The 18,493-nt window shown below is 35.4% G+C and overlaps 1 protein-coding gene across 1 annotated transcript; it reads left to right on the forward strand.

The window, feature by feature from the left end:
* Nucleotides 1-1,573: 1,573 nt before the first annotated feature.
* On the forward strand, nucleotides 1,574-18,485 carry LOC120173592 (4-coumarate--CoA ligase-like 1). Its single transcript, XM_039180697.1, has 3 exons — nucleotides 1,574-1,987; nucleotides 2,073-2,146; nucleotides 18,065-18,485. The coding sequence occupies exons 1-3, from the start codon at nucleotides 1,808-1,810 to the stop codon at nucleotides 18,483-18,485; spliced, it is 675 nt and encodes a 224-aa protein (XP_039036628.1). The 5' UTR covers nucleotides 1,574-1,807.
* Nucleotides 18,486-18,493: the final 8 nt, after the last annotated feature.

Below are 18,493 nucleotides of genomic sequence, written 5' to 3' on the forward strand. Positions count from 1 at the left end.
GGTCTTGTAATGTGCTCCTTTTCTGTTAGTTTTGTAGGGAACTGATGATACATTTACTAGAAATATGTTTACGTTGTGAAGTGTTCGGAATTTGAATAAACACCTCCCCTTCTGTGGCTTTTCATTCTTTATATGCCACTTTTTGCCTATTTCGTTCATTTACGAATTGAATGGACCAATAAGCTTAAGCATCTTATGACAGTTGGGCATTCATATGCTGAGCAAAGTTGGACAAATTTTAACTAGTTATGATCAGTTTATAATATTATCTCGGGTTAGGTCGAATCAGATTTTTAATCCTAAACTCAAATTCAATTTCTTCACATTCTTAAAATAAATTTAATCTGACCTGATTTAAACTTAAATTTTTAACAATAAAAAAATTGATCGAATTTAATAAGGTCGAATTAGATCCCTTCAAATTCGAGTCAAATATCCATCTCTAATTTCAACACTTAAACGCCGTTGCTTTCTCCCTCGTGGTGCAACACATGCAGGAACATTCAGCCACTCCCGGCTCATCACATTGTATGTAGCCAATCGGTTCATTTGTCTCCATCTCAGCCTCTCAGGTGCAACATGAGCAAACCTTTGTTGCCCGAGCAAGTCATTCGAATATGCTTCCCGTAAAATTCTAGGCATCATACGTTTGGCACTCTGTCAACCTCCTTCCCCAAGAGGCGTCATCTTCTGCAGACACAAGTGGCAGCATGTTTTGTCAGCAATCCGACGAGCAGCATTATCTTGCCCTATACTCTGCAAGCGAGCAGTCACTCACAAGTGTGCTATCCATAGAAACAGCTTGTTACTGAAAGTTAACGGCATTCGTCCTGGTCGATTCCATGAATTCTTTGCCGAGTCATTATTGAAGTAAATGTTCTAGAATGAATCTAGAATGCTGCTGAAGTAATCTGCTGTGTGTGTAGAATGTAGTGCAGTTATAGTGCAGGTAGTTTGTTGTATTCTGTTACACCAGATTACCAGCTTAGGTAATTGGTTGCTGTATGTATATATAAACCATGCACTCGTTAATAAAGAATCAAGAAGCTTTCTTCAAAGATTTCAGTCTTCTTTATACATTCTAATAGTCATAAACTTCACGCTCTCCATCACCTGCCACCCACATGACCTTGTAGCCACCAGTAGTTTAAGTAAACAGACCAGACCAGCAGCAGATGCACAACCGGCTGAGAAATCATTTTTGCAGGCTTAAACGTAAGATGGTGCCAATGCCATTTCCTCGCACCTACATTTGTTAGAAGGGAAGTAACAAGTAGTTGACATAAAATAAATGGTGCGGATTTTAAAATAGACAAATGCTCATTTTCATTTTTCAAAGTTGAAGTTTGGTGCATGGTAGATTGATTAGTGTTTCCAATGGGACTCTGAATATGAAACAACAAACTCTCACCAGAAAGCAAAAATAAATAATCTAACACCCATTTTCTTTCATTTTACTTGTTTCTTTCTTGTATTCCCATGTACAATTCCACATTTCCATTATAAAGCAAAGGCCAGGGCCACTCTTCTTTCAATTCATTCCCTGCAATTCCTTGTATCAACTATGGAAACTCCGATGCACCTTTCCGAAGACGACGATGAACATGTTTTCCGCAGCAAATACCCACCGGTGTTGGTGCCGGAAAACTTGACATTGCCGGAATTTATTCTTCAGGATGCTAGTTATATGCCGACAAGGTGGCATTCATAGAAGCGGTGTCCGGGAAATCGTATACGTATGGCGAAGTGGTTCGGGACATGAGAAGATTCGCCAAGGCCTTGAGCTCGCTTGGCCTTAGGAAAGGCCATGTGGTTCTGGTGTTACTACCAAATGTTGCAGAAGTATGGCATTGTTGCTCTCGGAATCATGGCTTGTGGAGTTGTTTTCTCCGGTGTGAACCCGGTCTTGCATCCGTCGGAAATAATGAAACAAGCCAATGCTGCAAATGCTAAGTTGATAGTAACGAATGGTCCAAACTATGAAAAGGTGATGAAATCAAATGCCTCCAGGCTCCATAAAAACTATGAAATCTAACAATGGCAAACATTATATATTGTATTTGGAATTACAGGTGAAAGATCTAGAGCAACCTGTTGTCGTGCTAGGTGAGGAGCGAATCGAAGGCGCCACGAATTGGTACGAGCTGCTGGGAAGATACTCATTTTTTTCATTTAAATATTATTTATATTATTATTATTATTATTATTATTATTAATATATATTATTTATTAATATTACAAACAGGCCCAGATTGGACCGGCCCAATTACAAAGGACCCAACTGCCGCCGCTCAGCTTCAGCCGTTGGATCTGGTTTGATCCAACGGTCCACAGTTTGACAGAGGAAACCCTAGGGTATCAATACCCTAGGGACACGTCCCAGCAGCCGCCGTAGCTTCCAGAAGACCACGCGGCGCTGCTTCAGCCTCGCCGCCACTCCAGCCGCACACATGTCGTCCCAACGGTGAGTCACCACTGCTCCATTCTTTTACCCGGTCCGATGACCACACCGGTGATGGCTATAAAGCCATCACCCCATCTGCGAACAAAAAAAAAAAAGAAGAGACAACGAAGCCAGAGAGACAAAAAAACTGAAAGCAAAGATACCAAAAAAGAGACCAACTCACAACAACCAGCAATCAAAAACAAAAGAAAAGGGAGGAGAGAAGCTTACCGAGGAAGCTACGACCACCGGACCTCTTCAAACGTCACCAAAACCTTCGGAAACCGAAGGTATTTTTCTTAGATTTGCTCCGATCGGGAGCCGTTTTAAAAAAAAACCATCGGAACCGTCATTAGGACGGTCCGATCTATATTTTAGTATAAAATTTTTTTATTCCGGCCACCGAAGACGGTGGCCGGCGGCGGACGGCTGGCTTCTCTCTGTTTTAGAGAGAAGCGAGAGAAAATTCTCTCTCTCAGAGAAGAATGAGAGAGGAAAAAAATGAGAAATGAAGCTGACCCTTCGGGCCAGCCGGATTTGGCTTTAAATAGCCCTTCCCGAACGACGTCGTTTCGGGGAGGGCTATTTGTGTAATTTTTTTAATTGTTAAATCCCGTCCGCCATCCCTCAAATTTGTAAACTTTACATTTTAGTCACTAAATCAATTTATAATCCTTTTAATTCGGTTCTTTAATTTCAATTTTATTTATTTTAGTCCTTTATATTAAAATAATATATATAGGGTAAATAACAGATTTAATCCCTTAATTTTAATAATTAATATTTTAATCCCGAGTTTATATTTTTAATTTATTTTAATCTGATATTCGAATTTTAGATAAGTTTTATTTTAGTCACTAAATTAATAAATAAGAAAATAGCATGTTTAATCCCTATAATTTTGATTAATATTGAATTAGGTTTTTAATTTTAATTTTACTATAATTTAGTCACCAATTTTAAATATTTTCATATAGTTCTAATTGTATTTTTATTGTTTTAATTTTACTTGTTTATATATTTAAATATTTTTATTATTATTATGTAGTCATAAATATATATATAATAAATAATAATTTATTTTTTTAATAAATTATTTTAATATTTATTTTTCAATATCGAAGAAAAGGGCAGTCTTAATACAACTGGATGTCCTATTATGGTATTTTAAAATTAAATATTATAAAAAATTATTATTTAATTTTATTCAAATTAATATTTATTAATATCAAAGAAAAGAGCTGTCTTAAGCCACCTAGAAGTCCTTTTCCGATATTTTTAAATATTTTTTATATAATTTTGAAATAATAGGATTATAAATTAAATATATTTTGAATTTTTAAATTTCTAATAATAGAGACAATTTATAATTAAAAAGTACCAATTTTGGGCGTTGTAGGGGTGCTAATCCTTCCCTAAACGTAACCGACCACGAATCCCTTTTTATTATTAAAAAGAACGAATTTTTGGTTATAAACGCAGATCAGTTCATTTTTTAATTGATGTTTTCTTAAAACTCTTTTAAAAAAATAATTTTTAGGTATTCGACCTACCTGACCCAAAAGGCCGATGGCGACTCCCAAATTATTTTCAAAAACCATTTATTTACATCAATTTTCCCGCCAAATAAAAATTTCGTACCCGGACGAAAACCGGTTACGACAGCTTGGCGACTCCGCTGGGGAACCAGTCAAACTTTAAAATCAATTGTAAATTGTCTTTATCAGTTAGAAATTAAAAATTCATATATTTAATTTTTAATTCTTTTCTTTCAAATTTTTTATTACTTATTATTTTTATATATTATTATTTTTTTTTTTATTTATTTATTATATTCAAGAATTAATTATTTTATTTGTTTGTTAGAGGTTTTAACATTTCTCCTCACACACAACACTTGCATAACATAAAGCTCTATAATTGAGTTTGTCCCTTTTAAGTGGGAGTGAAAGCGACGTCTTCGTGAGAATTTATTCTCCGTGTCAGACCTAGCAAGTAACTTTCGGGGTTCATATGCTCTATGTCTTCGTGAGAATTTATTCTCCGTGTTAGTCATAGAGAAATGTATCCCCTCGAATTGAACTCGATCCGTTTAAGTCTGTAATAGACTAGGATTGAGGATTTGATAGCCCAAGGGGGCATCAACAAGGACAGTTCGAGTACCTATACTCTTAGAGCTGAAAACCTGCATATAATAAACCCTAGAAACTCTCCCGATCTGAAATCATGCCGAAATTTTGTCAGTAGGTATACACAAAGGAGAAATAAGCTCTAGCTTTTAATTTATTTTATTTCCTTTTCTTTTTCCTGAATAAATGCATGTGAACTAGAAATCGTGCGGTTAGGTTAAATTTTCCAAACAAAGCATGGAACTAGAAAGCATGAGGTTAAGATTTATACCTTGATAAATAGATTTTTTTCCCATTAGTTGGTACTAATTATTCTATTTTTTGTTTTCTTATTTTTCCATGCATGTTACATTGCTCTAATTTGTTTATATTCTTTTGTCTGCATTACATGATCATGGCATAACCAAAAGGTGTTGACTTGAAATACTGTTCATCAAATTGGAAAGAAATCGTAAATGGACAAAAAGTTTTATGATCAACCAAAATATGATACGGCCAAGGAAAGACATCCTGAAGAAACTACGAGGATCGAGGGAAGTTCTGTACATAGAGAACCGGTTATATTAATACCAAAAGTACTCCACGAAGATCCTGCCAGATTGATACCAAAAGCAGCCTATGGTAAGAGCATCAGTCAGGGAATTCAGAGTGGAGGAGGTTTTTATGAAGCTCAAGCATGTTATTTGAAGGACTTGAACGACCAAAATAAGAAATTGAGCACAAAAATGAAAACCATGCATGAAGATTTTCAGAAGATCAGTCAAACCTTTCAAAATGCTGGCCTAGGAAGCACCCCAGAAGAGTGGATCACAGGGGTCACCAAGCTGAAAAAGAGCTGCAACATATATGAAGATCTTGTTCAAGAACTTCTTGGACAGAAAGGTTCTCTTACAAGGGAAAATGAGCAACTCCGAGAAGTGACACAGAAGATAAAGGAGAATGTCATGGAAGAAGTTGCAGTCCAGACAAGCAATATGTCCCTTAAGCTGTTAGACTAATTTGGCTTTGGAGAAATTAGGAATAAAATATATCCCTATATGTAAAATTTTGTTTGATGTACCGAAACTTTTGTGTTCAATGAAATCTGTTCTAAGATGATCATTCTTGAGTAACACCTTTTCATGCATACATTTGCATTTTGCATCCTTGCATTTTTCATTTTGTATTTATACTTTCATGTTTGCTTTTGTATTGCACAATTTGTATTCTTATTATTACATTCATATATTTATATTTGCATTTGGCATCTTTGCATTTTTTTATAATACATTAAAACATTCATTAAAATAAGGATTTCAAACGAAGTGATCTTGGTTTTTCCTTGAAGCAAGAACGCTCAGCACGACACAAGAAAAATGTCTAAAGAAACTGAGGATAGGCTAGCCAAATTTGAGATAGAGCATAAAGAAATACAAGAGGAATTAAGGAGCAAGTTGGCACAAATTGAAGCTAATATCACAAATTCTCATATCGATCTACTGAACAATATGAAAGAAATGATTGAGAAGCACCAGACAGCTGGAAAGAGTCTTGTTGAAAACCCCACAAATTCTTTGGGCGTTACACCTGTTCATATTCCTGAATTCACCTCTGTACCCCAGGAAATTCAATCACCGATTTACTTTGCTGTTAAGAACTCACCATATCAAGCTGGAACATCGTTCCCCACTTATTGTCCTACTACTTCTGAGTTGAAGCCTGATGAATTTTGTATTAGTAATGAGGTCCTTGACCTAAACAAATCAGTTGAGAAGGAAAAATTCACTCAACTACTGGAAAATAGAGAAGAGGTGATAAAATCTATAGAGACAGTTGAGTCATTTTATGGGTTTGATGCCAAAGAACTAAGTTTGGTCCCTGGCCTGGTTATTCCACCAAAGTTCAAGGTTCCAGATTTTGAGAAGTATAATGGGACCCATGCCCTTCATATCATATCACTATGTATTGTCGTCGTATGACTGGCTATGTAGAGAATGAAAAATTGTTGATCCACTGTTTCCAAGATAGTTTATCTGGGTCTGCATCCAGATGGTATAATCAGCTAAAACGTACTCAAATACGTTCTTGGAGGGATTTAGCTCAAGCTTTTTTGGGTCAATACAAGCACATGACTGATAAGGCCCCTGATCGAACAATGTTGCAAAGCATGAATATGAAGTGCAATGAAAGCTTTCGACAATATTCACAACGATGGAAAGACGTTGCTTCTCAAGTACATCCACCATTGACTGAAAAAGAGTTCACTACTTTGTTCATCAGTATATTAAAATTTCCTTATGTTAATCACATGATAGGGGTTGTCCCTAATAATTTCTCTAACATCATCATAAGTGGAGAAATCATCAATTTCCTCCCTTCCACTGTTCGAGTGAAAAATTGCATCCAAAAATGCTATTAGCCAGATCAATTACTCCACAACTTGATCAATCACAGTGGCCTCCAAATGAGAATTGGACCTATAAGGAAGTTCCTTGGATAAATTAGACTGGAATTCCAAATTGTTCAGCTAAGGTTCCTGGTAACCTTAAGAGAAATTTCCAAGACCCTTTAGAGCAAGCAATTCAAAAATGCAAGATAAAAGAAGGGGTTAAGGTTCAATGTTCAGAAACCATTGTTGCAACAAAAACTAATGTAACCAAATCCTACGAAGAATATCGGGCACAAGAAAATGGGAAAAGAAATCAAAAGGCTCCCATTGATGTAATTCGAGATTGGCCTATAGATCTAAGAAAGAATGAGGCAGATATAACCCAGAAAACACCTCAGATACATGTATCAGATTTTTTGAAAATCAGTAAGGCAAAGGAAAACTTAAGAAATCTGGTTAATATTACCCCAGTTATAGCTGAATTGAATATTCAGAACCCCCTCGATAACATGAGAGCATTCATTCGTTCAGAACGATCAAAGAAAGTGATAGCCTCGCGAGCGAGAAAAACTCTGAAGGTTTTTCAAGAATCTATCTCAGACTTGTACCCTCATTTGGTTAAAGGTCAATATATTACACCAAGATTGGTGAAGGTGTCACCAAAGCCTTATGTCCATTGCTATGATCAAAATAGCTTCTGTAATTTTCACTTGGGAGTATCTGGACATTCAACAGGGAATTGTTGGTCACTGTTAAAGGAAATAGAGACGCTCGTTGACAAGGGAGTCTTGACACAAGAAACGATCAAGAAATGAGGGGCAAATAAGGATAAAAATCATGGACCAAGTACACACCCAACAATAGAGGAGTAATGATGCATAAACAAGTGGAAGTGTTATCTACCACTGTAGTACTTTCTATTTTCAGCATCTTGTTTGAATATGTTTTTTGTTCCTTTCTCCGCCTTTTGTGCAATAAATAAATATGTGTTTCTTTTATGGTTATGAGTAAGGAGTCAAATTTTAATCTTGAGATTATTGAGTATCAAGTAGATTAAATATTCTTTTAATTTTTCAAGAGTTATAGATCTATTGGCAAGTGGTAAAATTATATCTTCAATATCCCATCCAATGCCAATTACTCGACCCTTACCAAAACCAAATCCTGACACTACATTTATCTGAGATTCTGAAGAAATGTCTCTACTTGTTTTTTGAGACATCAACTCTAGATGTTTACCTTCTCGGATAGAGTTGGTTGGTTTATGATATTACCCCTTCTACCATATACATGACTTTAAAAGTCACACATTTGTCCTTCCAAACACAAAACCATCATAAACGAAAATACCTCAAAAGAACCAAACTTTCAGTTATCCGTGAATTTTCCTGCAAGAAGAGATGAGGCATCATGGACCAACTTATCGAAGATAATTTCGAGTGATTGGGACATACTCAAAGAAGAAGGAAAAAGTGATTGATTGAAATAAATATATCATGCATTAATTACATTTTTTTCATGTAAGTAAAATTAATCTTGAATATTCATCCCCCTGGAGATACCTCTTTTTACAAAGGTTTCTGTGTATGAGATGATGAACGGCATCGTTTCATTTATCCTTTTAATATATATATATATATATATATATATATATATCATTTGTTGTCCTCACTTGAGCCTGAATGATTTTTCTTCTGATTCAACCCTAACCAAGGATCACCCTCCACATTAGGGGGCAAGGTGAAGGATATTTTCTCACAAGAATAAAGATTGTCAATACATTTTTATTACGAAGACAAGTTTCCATGAAGTCATGAAAGTTTTGAACTACAAAGAATGTCAAATACAGAGTGCTTGAAGATCAATCCAATCAAGAATAATGGAAAACCTCCAAAATACAAAAGGAAAAGGAGGTGCTCAAAGCAATTGAAGTATTATACTCATCTAGCAAATAAAGAAGAAAAAGAAAAAGAAAAAGAAAACAAAACAAAACAAAAAAGAAAAAGAAAAAAATTGAATCAAGATGGGTGAATTATTGAGCCTCAAGTTACAAGGTTGATCGAGTATAAACAAGAAGAGCAAGAAATACTGAAAATATGAGAAAATGGAAATGAATCCAAAATTTGGCAGTCTAAAGGGATCCAGATGATGGAAAAATCCCCAACAAAGCAGATCCAAGTTAAGCAAGGCAAGATTGATGGCATCAGAATGAATTAATCCTTGGTTTGATTACCCTTAAACACTTATTTGGGCCTTTTTATCCCTTTCTTTCGTAACCATAAGCCATGACCTACGTTACGTACCTGAAAAGTCCATTTTAATCATACATGAATTTCTAAGTAAAAGAGAATATCTTTAGAATTCATTCCGCCTTTCAAGATTGATTTTTATTTGCAAAAATTGGTTTTTAAAATCTTTAATGCATGATATAAAAAAATGATAAAAGGGGGTTCAAGATATAAATTTTTAAATAACATCTTGAAACCAAAGGAGGATTCGTGTTGAAAACCTGAAAAGGCGGCTCGAATATTGAATGGTGCAACAAACGGCATAAGAGATGATCTTAAATGAAGCACCGAACATCCCAAAAGACGTTCCTGAGATTCTGGAATTAAGAAGTATCTCTACAAGATGAGCATAACAACCATTTCTTCAAGTTAGTGGAAGCCCGAAGCGACATACTGAACCAACTTGAAAGAACCTACTTTACCAGAATCCACCTACACCTTAAATCAGTCAATAGTTTTGACACTTGCCATAGGACTATGATTTTTGAATGATTTAAAAGTGTAGTTGATTTATTTGATATTCATTAAACTCATTGTTTATAATTTGATTATATTGTGAACCTGAAAGGGGTAATACTTTGCAAAATTCTTTCATTCTTCAATAAAGAAAAGAGAAAAAACATTTTCAAACACGACAGTCTCAAATGGAGAAGGTCCTTGAAGCAAGTTGTTGCCTAATCTACCTTTATTGTAGAAAAAGTGATGCCAGAATGATGAAACACTTCACATTTTTGAAGGCAAGTGGTCCAAAAAGCCAGAAAGTCTGGAGAATTGAACTTTTGACACTTTTCTATGACATTATTAGCAGCTCTTTAAGAAAGATTATCGTTTATCTCATGATGAGGGCGATAAGCATCACCAGACAGATTATTTTCCCCAACCATCAATTTATGTTCTCTAGAAGATTACATTATAGAACCATGAACAAGTCACTACCTGCACTCTGGTTATACCGTGATGCTGGCTCATGTCTTGATACATCATTGATACTTCTTCTATGCCGATCACTTTCTTTGTCAAGATGATACCCATTATGTCCTTCAGAAGATTGCTGAATTTGAATTTGAGGACTTATGGCAAAGAATAAGACATTGGAACAAATTCTACATTTGTATGCCGTACAAGATTCCAAAAGTTGAGATAACAAGTTTTACCATCAACTAAACCTTTCCATGGTTAGGGAAGAGTGGGATATGACAGTGTGTATTTTGGAGCAGCAGAAGAGACAGTCACTGTGGTAGTCATTGCAAGAAAATACACCAGCAAAAATCTTCTATTTCATCCTGATGATGTTTATTTCTTCCAGTAAGGTTATTACATTGGATGTCATCGACAACAAGGTCGAAATCGACAAATCTACTCATCAATTTCTCCAACCGATCATCATTCAGTTCTTGTACATCTGTTTTCAAAGGTATGCCAAGATAATAGAAGGCAATCTCTGCATCACTGATTCCAGAGAAAATAGACAGGACATTGATACCACCATGGAACATGTCTCTATACAGATCCTCATGTATGGTTTTTAGGGAAACCTAGAAGAATTTCCACCTCATCAGATTCAAGTAGAACAATTTTATTCCTTCCAACCCATACCAAATTCCATTTTCAGCAATCATCAAGAACATACTTTTAGACACTCGAAGGTGGCTCATTGTCATAAGCTTCAAGAGCCTTACAGATCCTTTCTGTCAATTTGGCACTTCCTGTACATGTTTATAAACAGTTCAACTTTGTTCTTGGATCCCAGGAAGGCCATCATTTCTTTGTCAATGGAAAAATATCATGTATAGTGCGTGGAGAAAACAAGATAAGAGGAAATATGTTCTCAATTGGCAGATTATGAATATAGCCCCTTTTCAGTGTAGCAGCATGAAAATGCTTCGAATCTACAAATTCTGGCTCTACATCGAATAAGTACTGTGATATTCAAGTCCAAACATTAACTGGAGCAAGTGCCACATTCTCGTAGTAGAAATAAGGAGCCCCAATAGCATCTTCTGGAAGTGTTCTTTGAGTTATCTGATCTGGTTTGGTATGAACCCCAAAACCAATCATTAGATTTAAAAGATGAATTTGTTCATAGTAGAAATAAGAAGACCCAATAGCATCTTCTGGAAGTGTTCTTTGAGTTATCTGATCTGGTTCGGTAGGAATCCCATAGCCAATCATTGAAATTGAAAGATGAACTGCATGATCGTCTTCATTAAGAAGCTTCTTTTCAAGCTTCCTCTGCTTCTCCCTTTTCAAAAATCATAGCCCAAGTTTTGCCTTTGCTTGTAATTGGGGTCATTGTATAATAAATTCCTACCTTCTACTGGAAGAAGTGTGTCAGTAGTCTTAACCAGTTGATCAGCACATAAAATCTATCAATTCTGCAATTGATGAATCTGAACCACATTTCTTCATGGCTATTGAAGCCTCAACCTCTGAATATCCTGTTTTTGTCAAGTATAACAGTTTATTCTCCTCATCAGAATAAGAATTCAGGATTTCCTCAATATCAGAAGAACTATCAATATCTGTGAAATCATCCTGAAAGATCGCTTCATAATCAGATGAGTTGTTATCAGAATCAACATGTTGCATGGGTGCGGATTTTTGATGAGCGTGTACCATTGTATATGTAGTCTTGCCATTGCATCAGATTATTGTTTGCATAAATTGGTTTCTCTCCCACAGAAAAGTATATTTCAGAGATGGCCTTCACTGAAAGATGATAAGCCACTGTGTCAGCCTAGAACAGATTACCAAGTTATTTTTACTTCACTGTCTGACTAAATCCCTCCAGATACAGAAAATGGTCACCTCATTCAGAAGACACATATCTCAGACGTTTTTGTCAGAATGATTGAATACTTCTTAAGTTTGTGACAACATAAAGAGAATTTCAGTTACTTGACAATACTACTGTTTAGTGACACCAGAATGAGAGTATTCAACATAAACAGATTTGGGGCATGAATAAAGCCACAAGTACCTACAATAGTTCATTGTCAAAATTGGACCTCGTGGGGATCATGACATTTCAGTTAAACAGACATTGAGAGTGAATCAGAAGCAGAATATTGAGGCATCTTGAAAGCCCATTTCAAACAGAAATAGAATATTGGGGTATTTTGAAGGCTCACTTCAGTATGAATATTTGGGCATTTTTTTATGTTGAGCACACTTTTAACATCTGTATCAGCAAATGTTGGGGCATTTTAAAGGTTCCTTCAGACATATCCATGTGGGGCATTTTGAAGGCTCAGATTAACAAGAAAGAAATGTTGGGGCATGTTAAAAACCCTTTTCAATCAGAATCAGGAATGTTGATGTATCCTAAATATGTATATCAGTAAAATGTTGGGACATGCTGAAGGCCCATATCATCATGTGTTAAAGATCATTGATTTGAGAAAATATTTCCAATAAGATAGAAAGATATGAAGAATGAAAATGGTGAAACAGTAACAGTCGAGCTAACCATACATAATTGCTTCGTTCATCAGGTAGTTGCATTAGGGTCCTGTTGTTGAACAAATATCTATTCAGCAAGTATGGTTTCAAATACCCAATATTCTTAAACCATGTGTCACATGAAAGTGTGTTCTTTGTTAAGCTACATCATGGTTGCATGAATAAAGATGGTCCCTTTGTAGACCATTCGATCCAAGGATCATTTCCTCGAGACCTTGAAATCTGAATTTGGCCTTTTGTGTGTTGGTGATAATTGAAAAATATTTCTTTGAGATTTTTGTCAGTTAGTTTCAACCATACTGTTGAGGTTACGAAGTTGTTTTTCACATCAGTTTTGTTTACTTGATGACATTGAAGAAAGAAGCTCATGCATGTATATTGCTCTTTCCCGATGTTACTGGGGTTATCATTGCCAGCCATGGTGAATTGAGTTTTCATCTATTTTGGTTTTATCATGGGTGTTTCATCCCCAGCGAAGAAAACGTAATCAATATCACACTTGCCCTTGCCCGAGATGATATCGAGATCAGTTGGTATCTTTTATTCAACTCGACACTAGCATATTGTGAATTTGACCAACTTTTTGGTCATACTAACATCACACTTGAATCTCCACTGAGTTTTGCTCTCAAATGGTCTTGTGACATCATTCAAAAGCTTTGAACACTAGGCAAAGAGCTTCAATGATTAAGAAATCTTGGCAGAAACCACAGAAAAGGATGAATGTGTTGTCAAACGCTTTACGAACGTCTAAGAAGAAACCACAAGAAAGGATGAATGTGTTGTCAAATGTTTTACGAACATCTGAGCAGAAGCCACAGAAAAATATGAATGTGTTGTCAAGTGTTTTACATCTCGACAGATAACACAGGAAAAGATGAATGTATTGTCAAATGTTTTACGAATCTGCTATTCTGATGCTGAACCAATGTTACGATCATATGGTTTCCATTTTTGATCCAAGATGAAGTTTGTCTTCTTCAACTTCAAGATTATAAGATGAGATATGATGAAGATTTCTTTCCACAAAAAGAGAGCTAAAATTTTAACCACAAGAAACTAGTTGAACGACAGGTTGTGGTTAAGCATCTCGACATGATATGGACCAAGTTGTTATATTCAAGATTGAATTAAATGTGGAGACATGAAAGGAATTGAGATAAATTCTCCTTATGATGTGTTTCAAGAGTCAAATCAGAACAGACTCTACTCTCCTAATTAATCTCTGATGAATCAGGCATATCTACATCTACACTCTTCAAAGATGATAAATTCTCTTTTTAAATATGATAGATTCTCTTTTCAAAGATGAAAGCTTTATGGGATTTATACACAAGTCCAAGCAAATAAAGTTGGTTTTATCCAAGACAAAATGGGGCATCAAGGTCATAGTTCTGACTACGACAAGAGTTCCACAAATGAAACAATTCTTCTGAGACTTTCATGAAGCAAAGAAGACATAAAGATACAAATTGATCATATGGTTCTTCAGAAATGCAAGCTTGATAGCATAAGTTGCTACACTGATATCCAGAGGTGACCCTGGTAATAAATGATGAAGTGGAGGAAAACCGAGTTCACCATTTTGAAGTCAAATGAAGATTGCATCAACATTCATGCATCATATTTAGATATTTGCAAAAATAGGTGCATTTTCATTCATTTTATCCATGTTGAATTTTGACAGGAATTTCAAAGATTTTAGCAAAGATTCAAATCCATCACTTGATGGATCAGCTTTTCCAGAAAAAGTTCATAATGAGAAGAACTTGTTCAACTTTTTGCTCAAATCCATCACTTGATGGATCAGCTTTTCCAGAGAAAGTTCATAATGAGAAGAACTCATCTGAAGAAGGAAGAAGAAGTTCATAATGAGAAGAACTTGTTCAACTTTTTGTTTGAATTCATCATTTGATGGATCAACATTACCAGGTCAAGTTCATAATGAGAAGAACTCATCTGAAAAAAGAAGAAGAAGTTCATAATGAGAAGAACTTGTTCAACTTTTTGCTTGAATTCATCATTCAATGGATCAACATTTCCAGTTCGAGTTCATAATGAGGAGAACTCATCTGAAAGAAGAAATTCATAATGAGAAGAATTTGTTCAACTTTTTGTTCAAAACCATCACTTGATGGATCAGTTTTTCCAGAGAAAGTTCATAATGAGAAGAACTCATCTGAAGAAGGAAGAAGAAGTTCATAATGAGAAGAACTTGTTCAACTTTTTGTTTGAATTCATCATTTGATGGATCAACATTGCCAGGTAGAGTTCATAATGAGAAGAACTCGTCATCTGAAGAAGAAAGAAGAAATTTATAATGAGAAGAATTTGTTCAACCTTTTGCTCAAATCCATCACTTGATGGATCAGCTTTTCCAGAGAAAGTTCATAATGAGAAGAACAAATCTGAAGAAGGAAGAAGAAGTTCATAATGAGAAGAATTTGTTCAACCTTTTGTTTGAATTCATCATTTGATGGATAAACATTGCCAGGTAGAGTTCATAATGAGAAGAACTCGTCATCTGAAGAAGGAAGAAGAAGTTCATAATAAGAAGAACTTGTTCAACTTTTTGTTCAAAACCATCACTTGATGGATCAGCTTTTCCAGAGAAAGTTCATAATGAGAAGAACTCATCTGAAGAAGAAGAAGTTCATAATGAGAAGAACTCATCTGAAAGAAGAAATTCATAATGAGAAGAATTTGTTCAACCTTTTGTTCAAATCCATCACTTGATAGATCAGCTTTTCCAGAGAAAGTTCATAATGAGAAGAACTCATCTGAAGAAGAAGAAGTTCATAATGAGAAGAACTCATCTGAAGAAGAAGAAGTTCATAATGAGAAGAACTCATCTGAAGAAGAAGAAGTTCACAATGAAAAGAGCTTGTTCAACCTTTTGTATAATTCTATCACAGAAGCAGATAGATTAGCATCAACCTTTCCAGAGAAAGTTCATAATGAGAAGAATTCATCTGAAGAAGAAAGAAGAAGTTCATAATAAGAAGAGCTTATTCAACCTTTTGAATGACTCTATCACAGAAGGAAATAGGTCAACATCATCCCCAGCGGAAAGTTCATAATGAGAAGAACTCATCTGAAGAAAGAGAAGAATTTATTCAACATTTCCATATTAATCAAGTGAAGTCAAATGAAAAAACTTATTATCTTTTCGTCTTTGCTCTATTCTTGTTAACACAAGAAAAAACAAAGAGGGGCAGCTGAAGATACTCATTTTTTTAATTTAAATATTATTTATATTATTATTATTATTATTATATATTATTTATTAATATTACAAACAGGCCCAGATTGGACCGGCCCAATTACAAAGGACCCAACTGGCCCAAATCAAAAACCCTAAAACCCAATTAGGGTTTTCTATCCATCTGTCGCCGCTCAGCTTCAGCCGTTGGATCTGGTTTGATCCAACGGTCCACAGTTTGACAGAGGAAACCCTAGGGTATCAATACCCTAGGGACACGTCCCAGCAGCCGCCGTAGCTTCCAGAAGACCACGCGGCGCTGCTTCAGCCTCGCCGCCACTCCAGCCGCACACATGTCGTCCCAACGGTGAGTCACCACTGGGAGTCCGGTGACTCACCAGACTCCATTCTTTTACCCGGTTCGATGACCACACCGGTGATGGCTATAAAGCCATCACCCCATCTGCGAACAAAAAAAAGAAGAGACAACGGAGCCAGAGAGACAAAAAACTGAAAGCAAAGATACCAAAAAAGAGACCAACTCACAACAACCAGCAACCAAAAACAAAAGAAAAGGGAGGAGAGAAGCTTACTGAGGAAGCTACGACCACCGGACCTCTTCAAACGTCACCAAAACCTTCGGAAACCGAAGGTATTTTTCTTAGATTTGCTCCGATCGGGAGCCGTTTTAAAAAAAAACCATCGGAACCGTCATTAGGACGGTCAGATCTATATTTTAGTATAAAAAAATTTTATTCCGGCCACCGAAGACGGTGGCCGGCGGCGGAAGAACGCCGGTGGACGGCTGCCGGCCGGCTGGCTTCTCTCTGTTTTAGAGAGAAGCGAGAGAAAATTCTCTTTCTCAGAGAAGAGAGAGAGAGGAAAAAAATGAGAAATGAAGCTAGCCCTTCGGGCCAGCCGGATTTGGCTTTAAATAGCCCTTCCCGAACGACGTCGTTTCGGGGAGGGCTATTTGTGTAATTTTTTAATTGTTAAATCCCGTCCGCCATCCCTCAAATTTGTAAACTTTACATTTTAGTCACTAAATCAATTTATAATCCTTTTAATTCGGTTCTTTAATTTCAATTTTATTTATTTTAGTCCTTTATATTAAAATAATATATATAGGGTAAATAACAGATTTAATCCCTTAATTTTAATAATTAATATTTTAATCCCGAGTTTATATTTTTAATTTATTTTAATCTGATATTCGAATTTTAGATAAGTTTTATTTTAGTCACTAAATTAATAAATAAGAAAATAGCATGTTTAATCCCTACAATTTTGATTAATATTGAATTAGGTTTTTAATTTTAATTTTACTATAATTTAGTCACCAATTTTAAATATTTTCATATAGTTCTAATTGTATTTTTATTGTTTTAATTTTACTTGTTTATATATTTAAATATTTTTATTATTATTATGTAGTCATAAATATATATATAATAAATAATAATTTATTTTTTTAATAAATTATTTTAATATTTATTTTTCAATATCGAAGAAAAGGGCATTCTTAATACAACTGGATGTCCTATTCTGGTATTTTAAAATTAAATATTATAAAAAATTATTATTTAATTTTATTCAAATTAATATTTATTAATATCAAAGAAAAGAGCTGTCTTAAGGCACATAGAAGTCCTTTTCTGATATTTTTAAATATTTTTTATATAATTTTGAAATAATAGGATTATAAATTAAATATATTTTGAATTTTTAAATTTCTAATAATAGAGACAATTTATAATTAAAAAGTACCAATTTTGGGCGTTGTAGGGGTGCTAATCCTTCCCTAAACGTAACCGACCACGAATCCCTTTTTATTATTAAAAAGAACGAATTTTTGGTTATAAACGCATATCAGTTCATTTTTTAATTGATGTTTTCTTAAAACTCTTTTAAAAAATAATTTTTAGGTATTCGACCTACCTGACCCAAAAGGCAGATGGCGACTCCCAAATTATTTTCAAAAACCATTTATTCACATCAATTTTCCTGCCAAATAAAAATTTCGTACCCGGATGAAAACCGGTTACGACAGTGCCTGTACAGGCACTTGGTTTACTAAGGAAGAAGTTCTCCAGAGTGATCTATGTGCCCTTCCATTCTCATCGGGCACCACGGGAATTTCAAAGGGTGTAATACTGTAATGCTAACCCATAGGAACTTAGTGGCCAACCTATGCTCGTCTCTCTTCAGTATCAGAACCGAAATGATCGGTGAAGTCACCACATTAGGCCTAATTCCGTTCTCCCACGTCTACGGTATCGTCGGAATTTGTTGCGCCACACTTGGGAACAAAGGGAAAGTGGTGGTCATGAATCGGTTCAATCTCCGGACTTTCCTCAACACATTGATCACACAGGAGGTTACATTCGCCCCCATCGTGCCACCAATAATTCTGGCCCTGGTTAAGAACTCCATAGTCGATGAATTTGATCTCAGTAAGCTCAAACTCAGGGCCGTAATGACCGCAGCAGCTCCATTAGCTCCCGAGCTTCTCGCTTCTTTTGAAAACAAGTTTCCCGGTGTTCAAGTCCAAGAGGTGAGACCAATGGCCCCTTTTAGTCACCTAAGTTCATGATTTGACTT

This window comes from Hibiscus syriacus, unplaced genomic scaffold, assembly GCF_006381635.1.
Source record: "Hibiscus syriacus cultivar Baekdansim isolate YM2019G1 unplaced genomic scaffold, ASM638163v2 tig00003041_pilon, whole genome shotgun sequence".
In the NCBI taxonomy this organism is placed as follows: Eukaryota; Viridiplantae; Streptophyta; class Magnoliopsida; order Malvales; family Malvaceae; genus Hibiscus; species Hibiscus syriacus.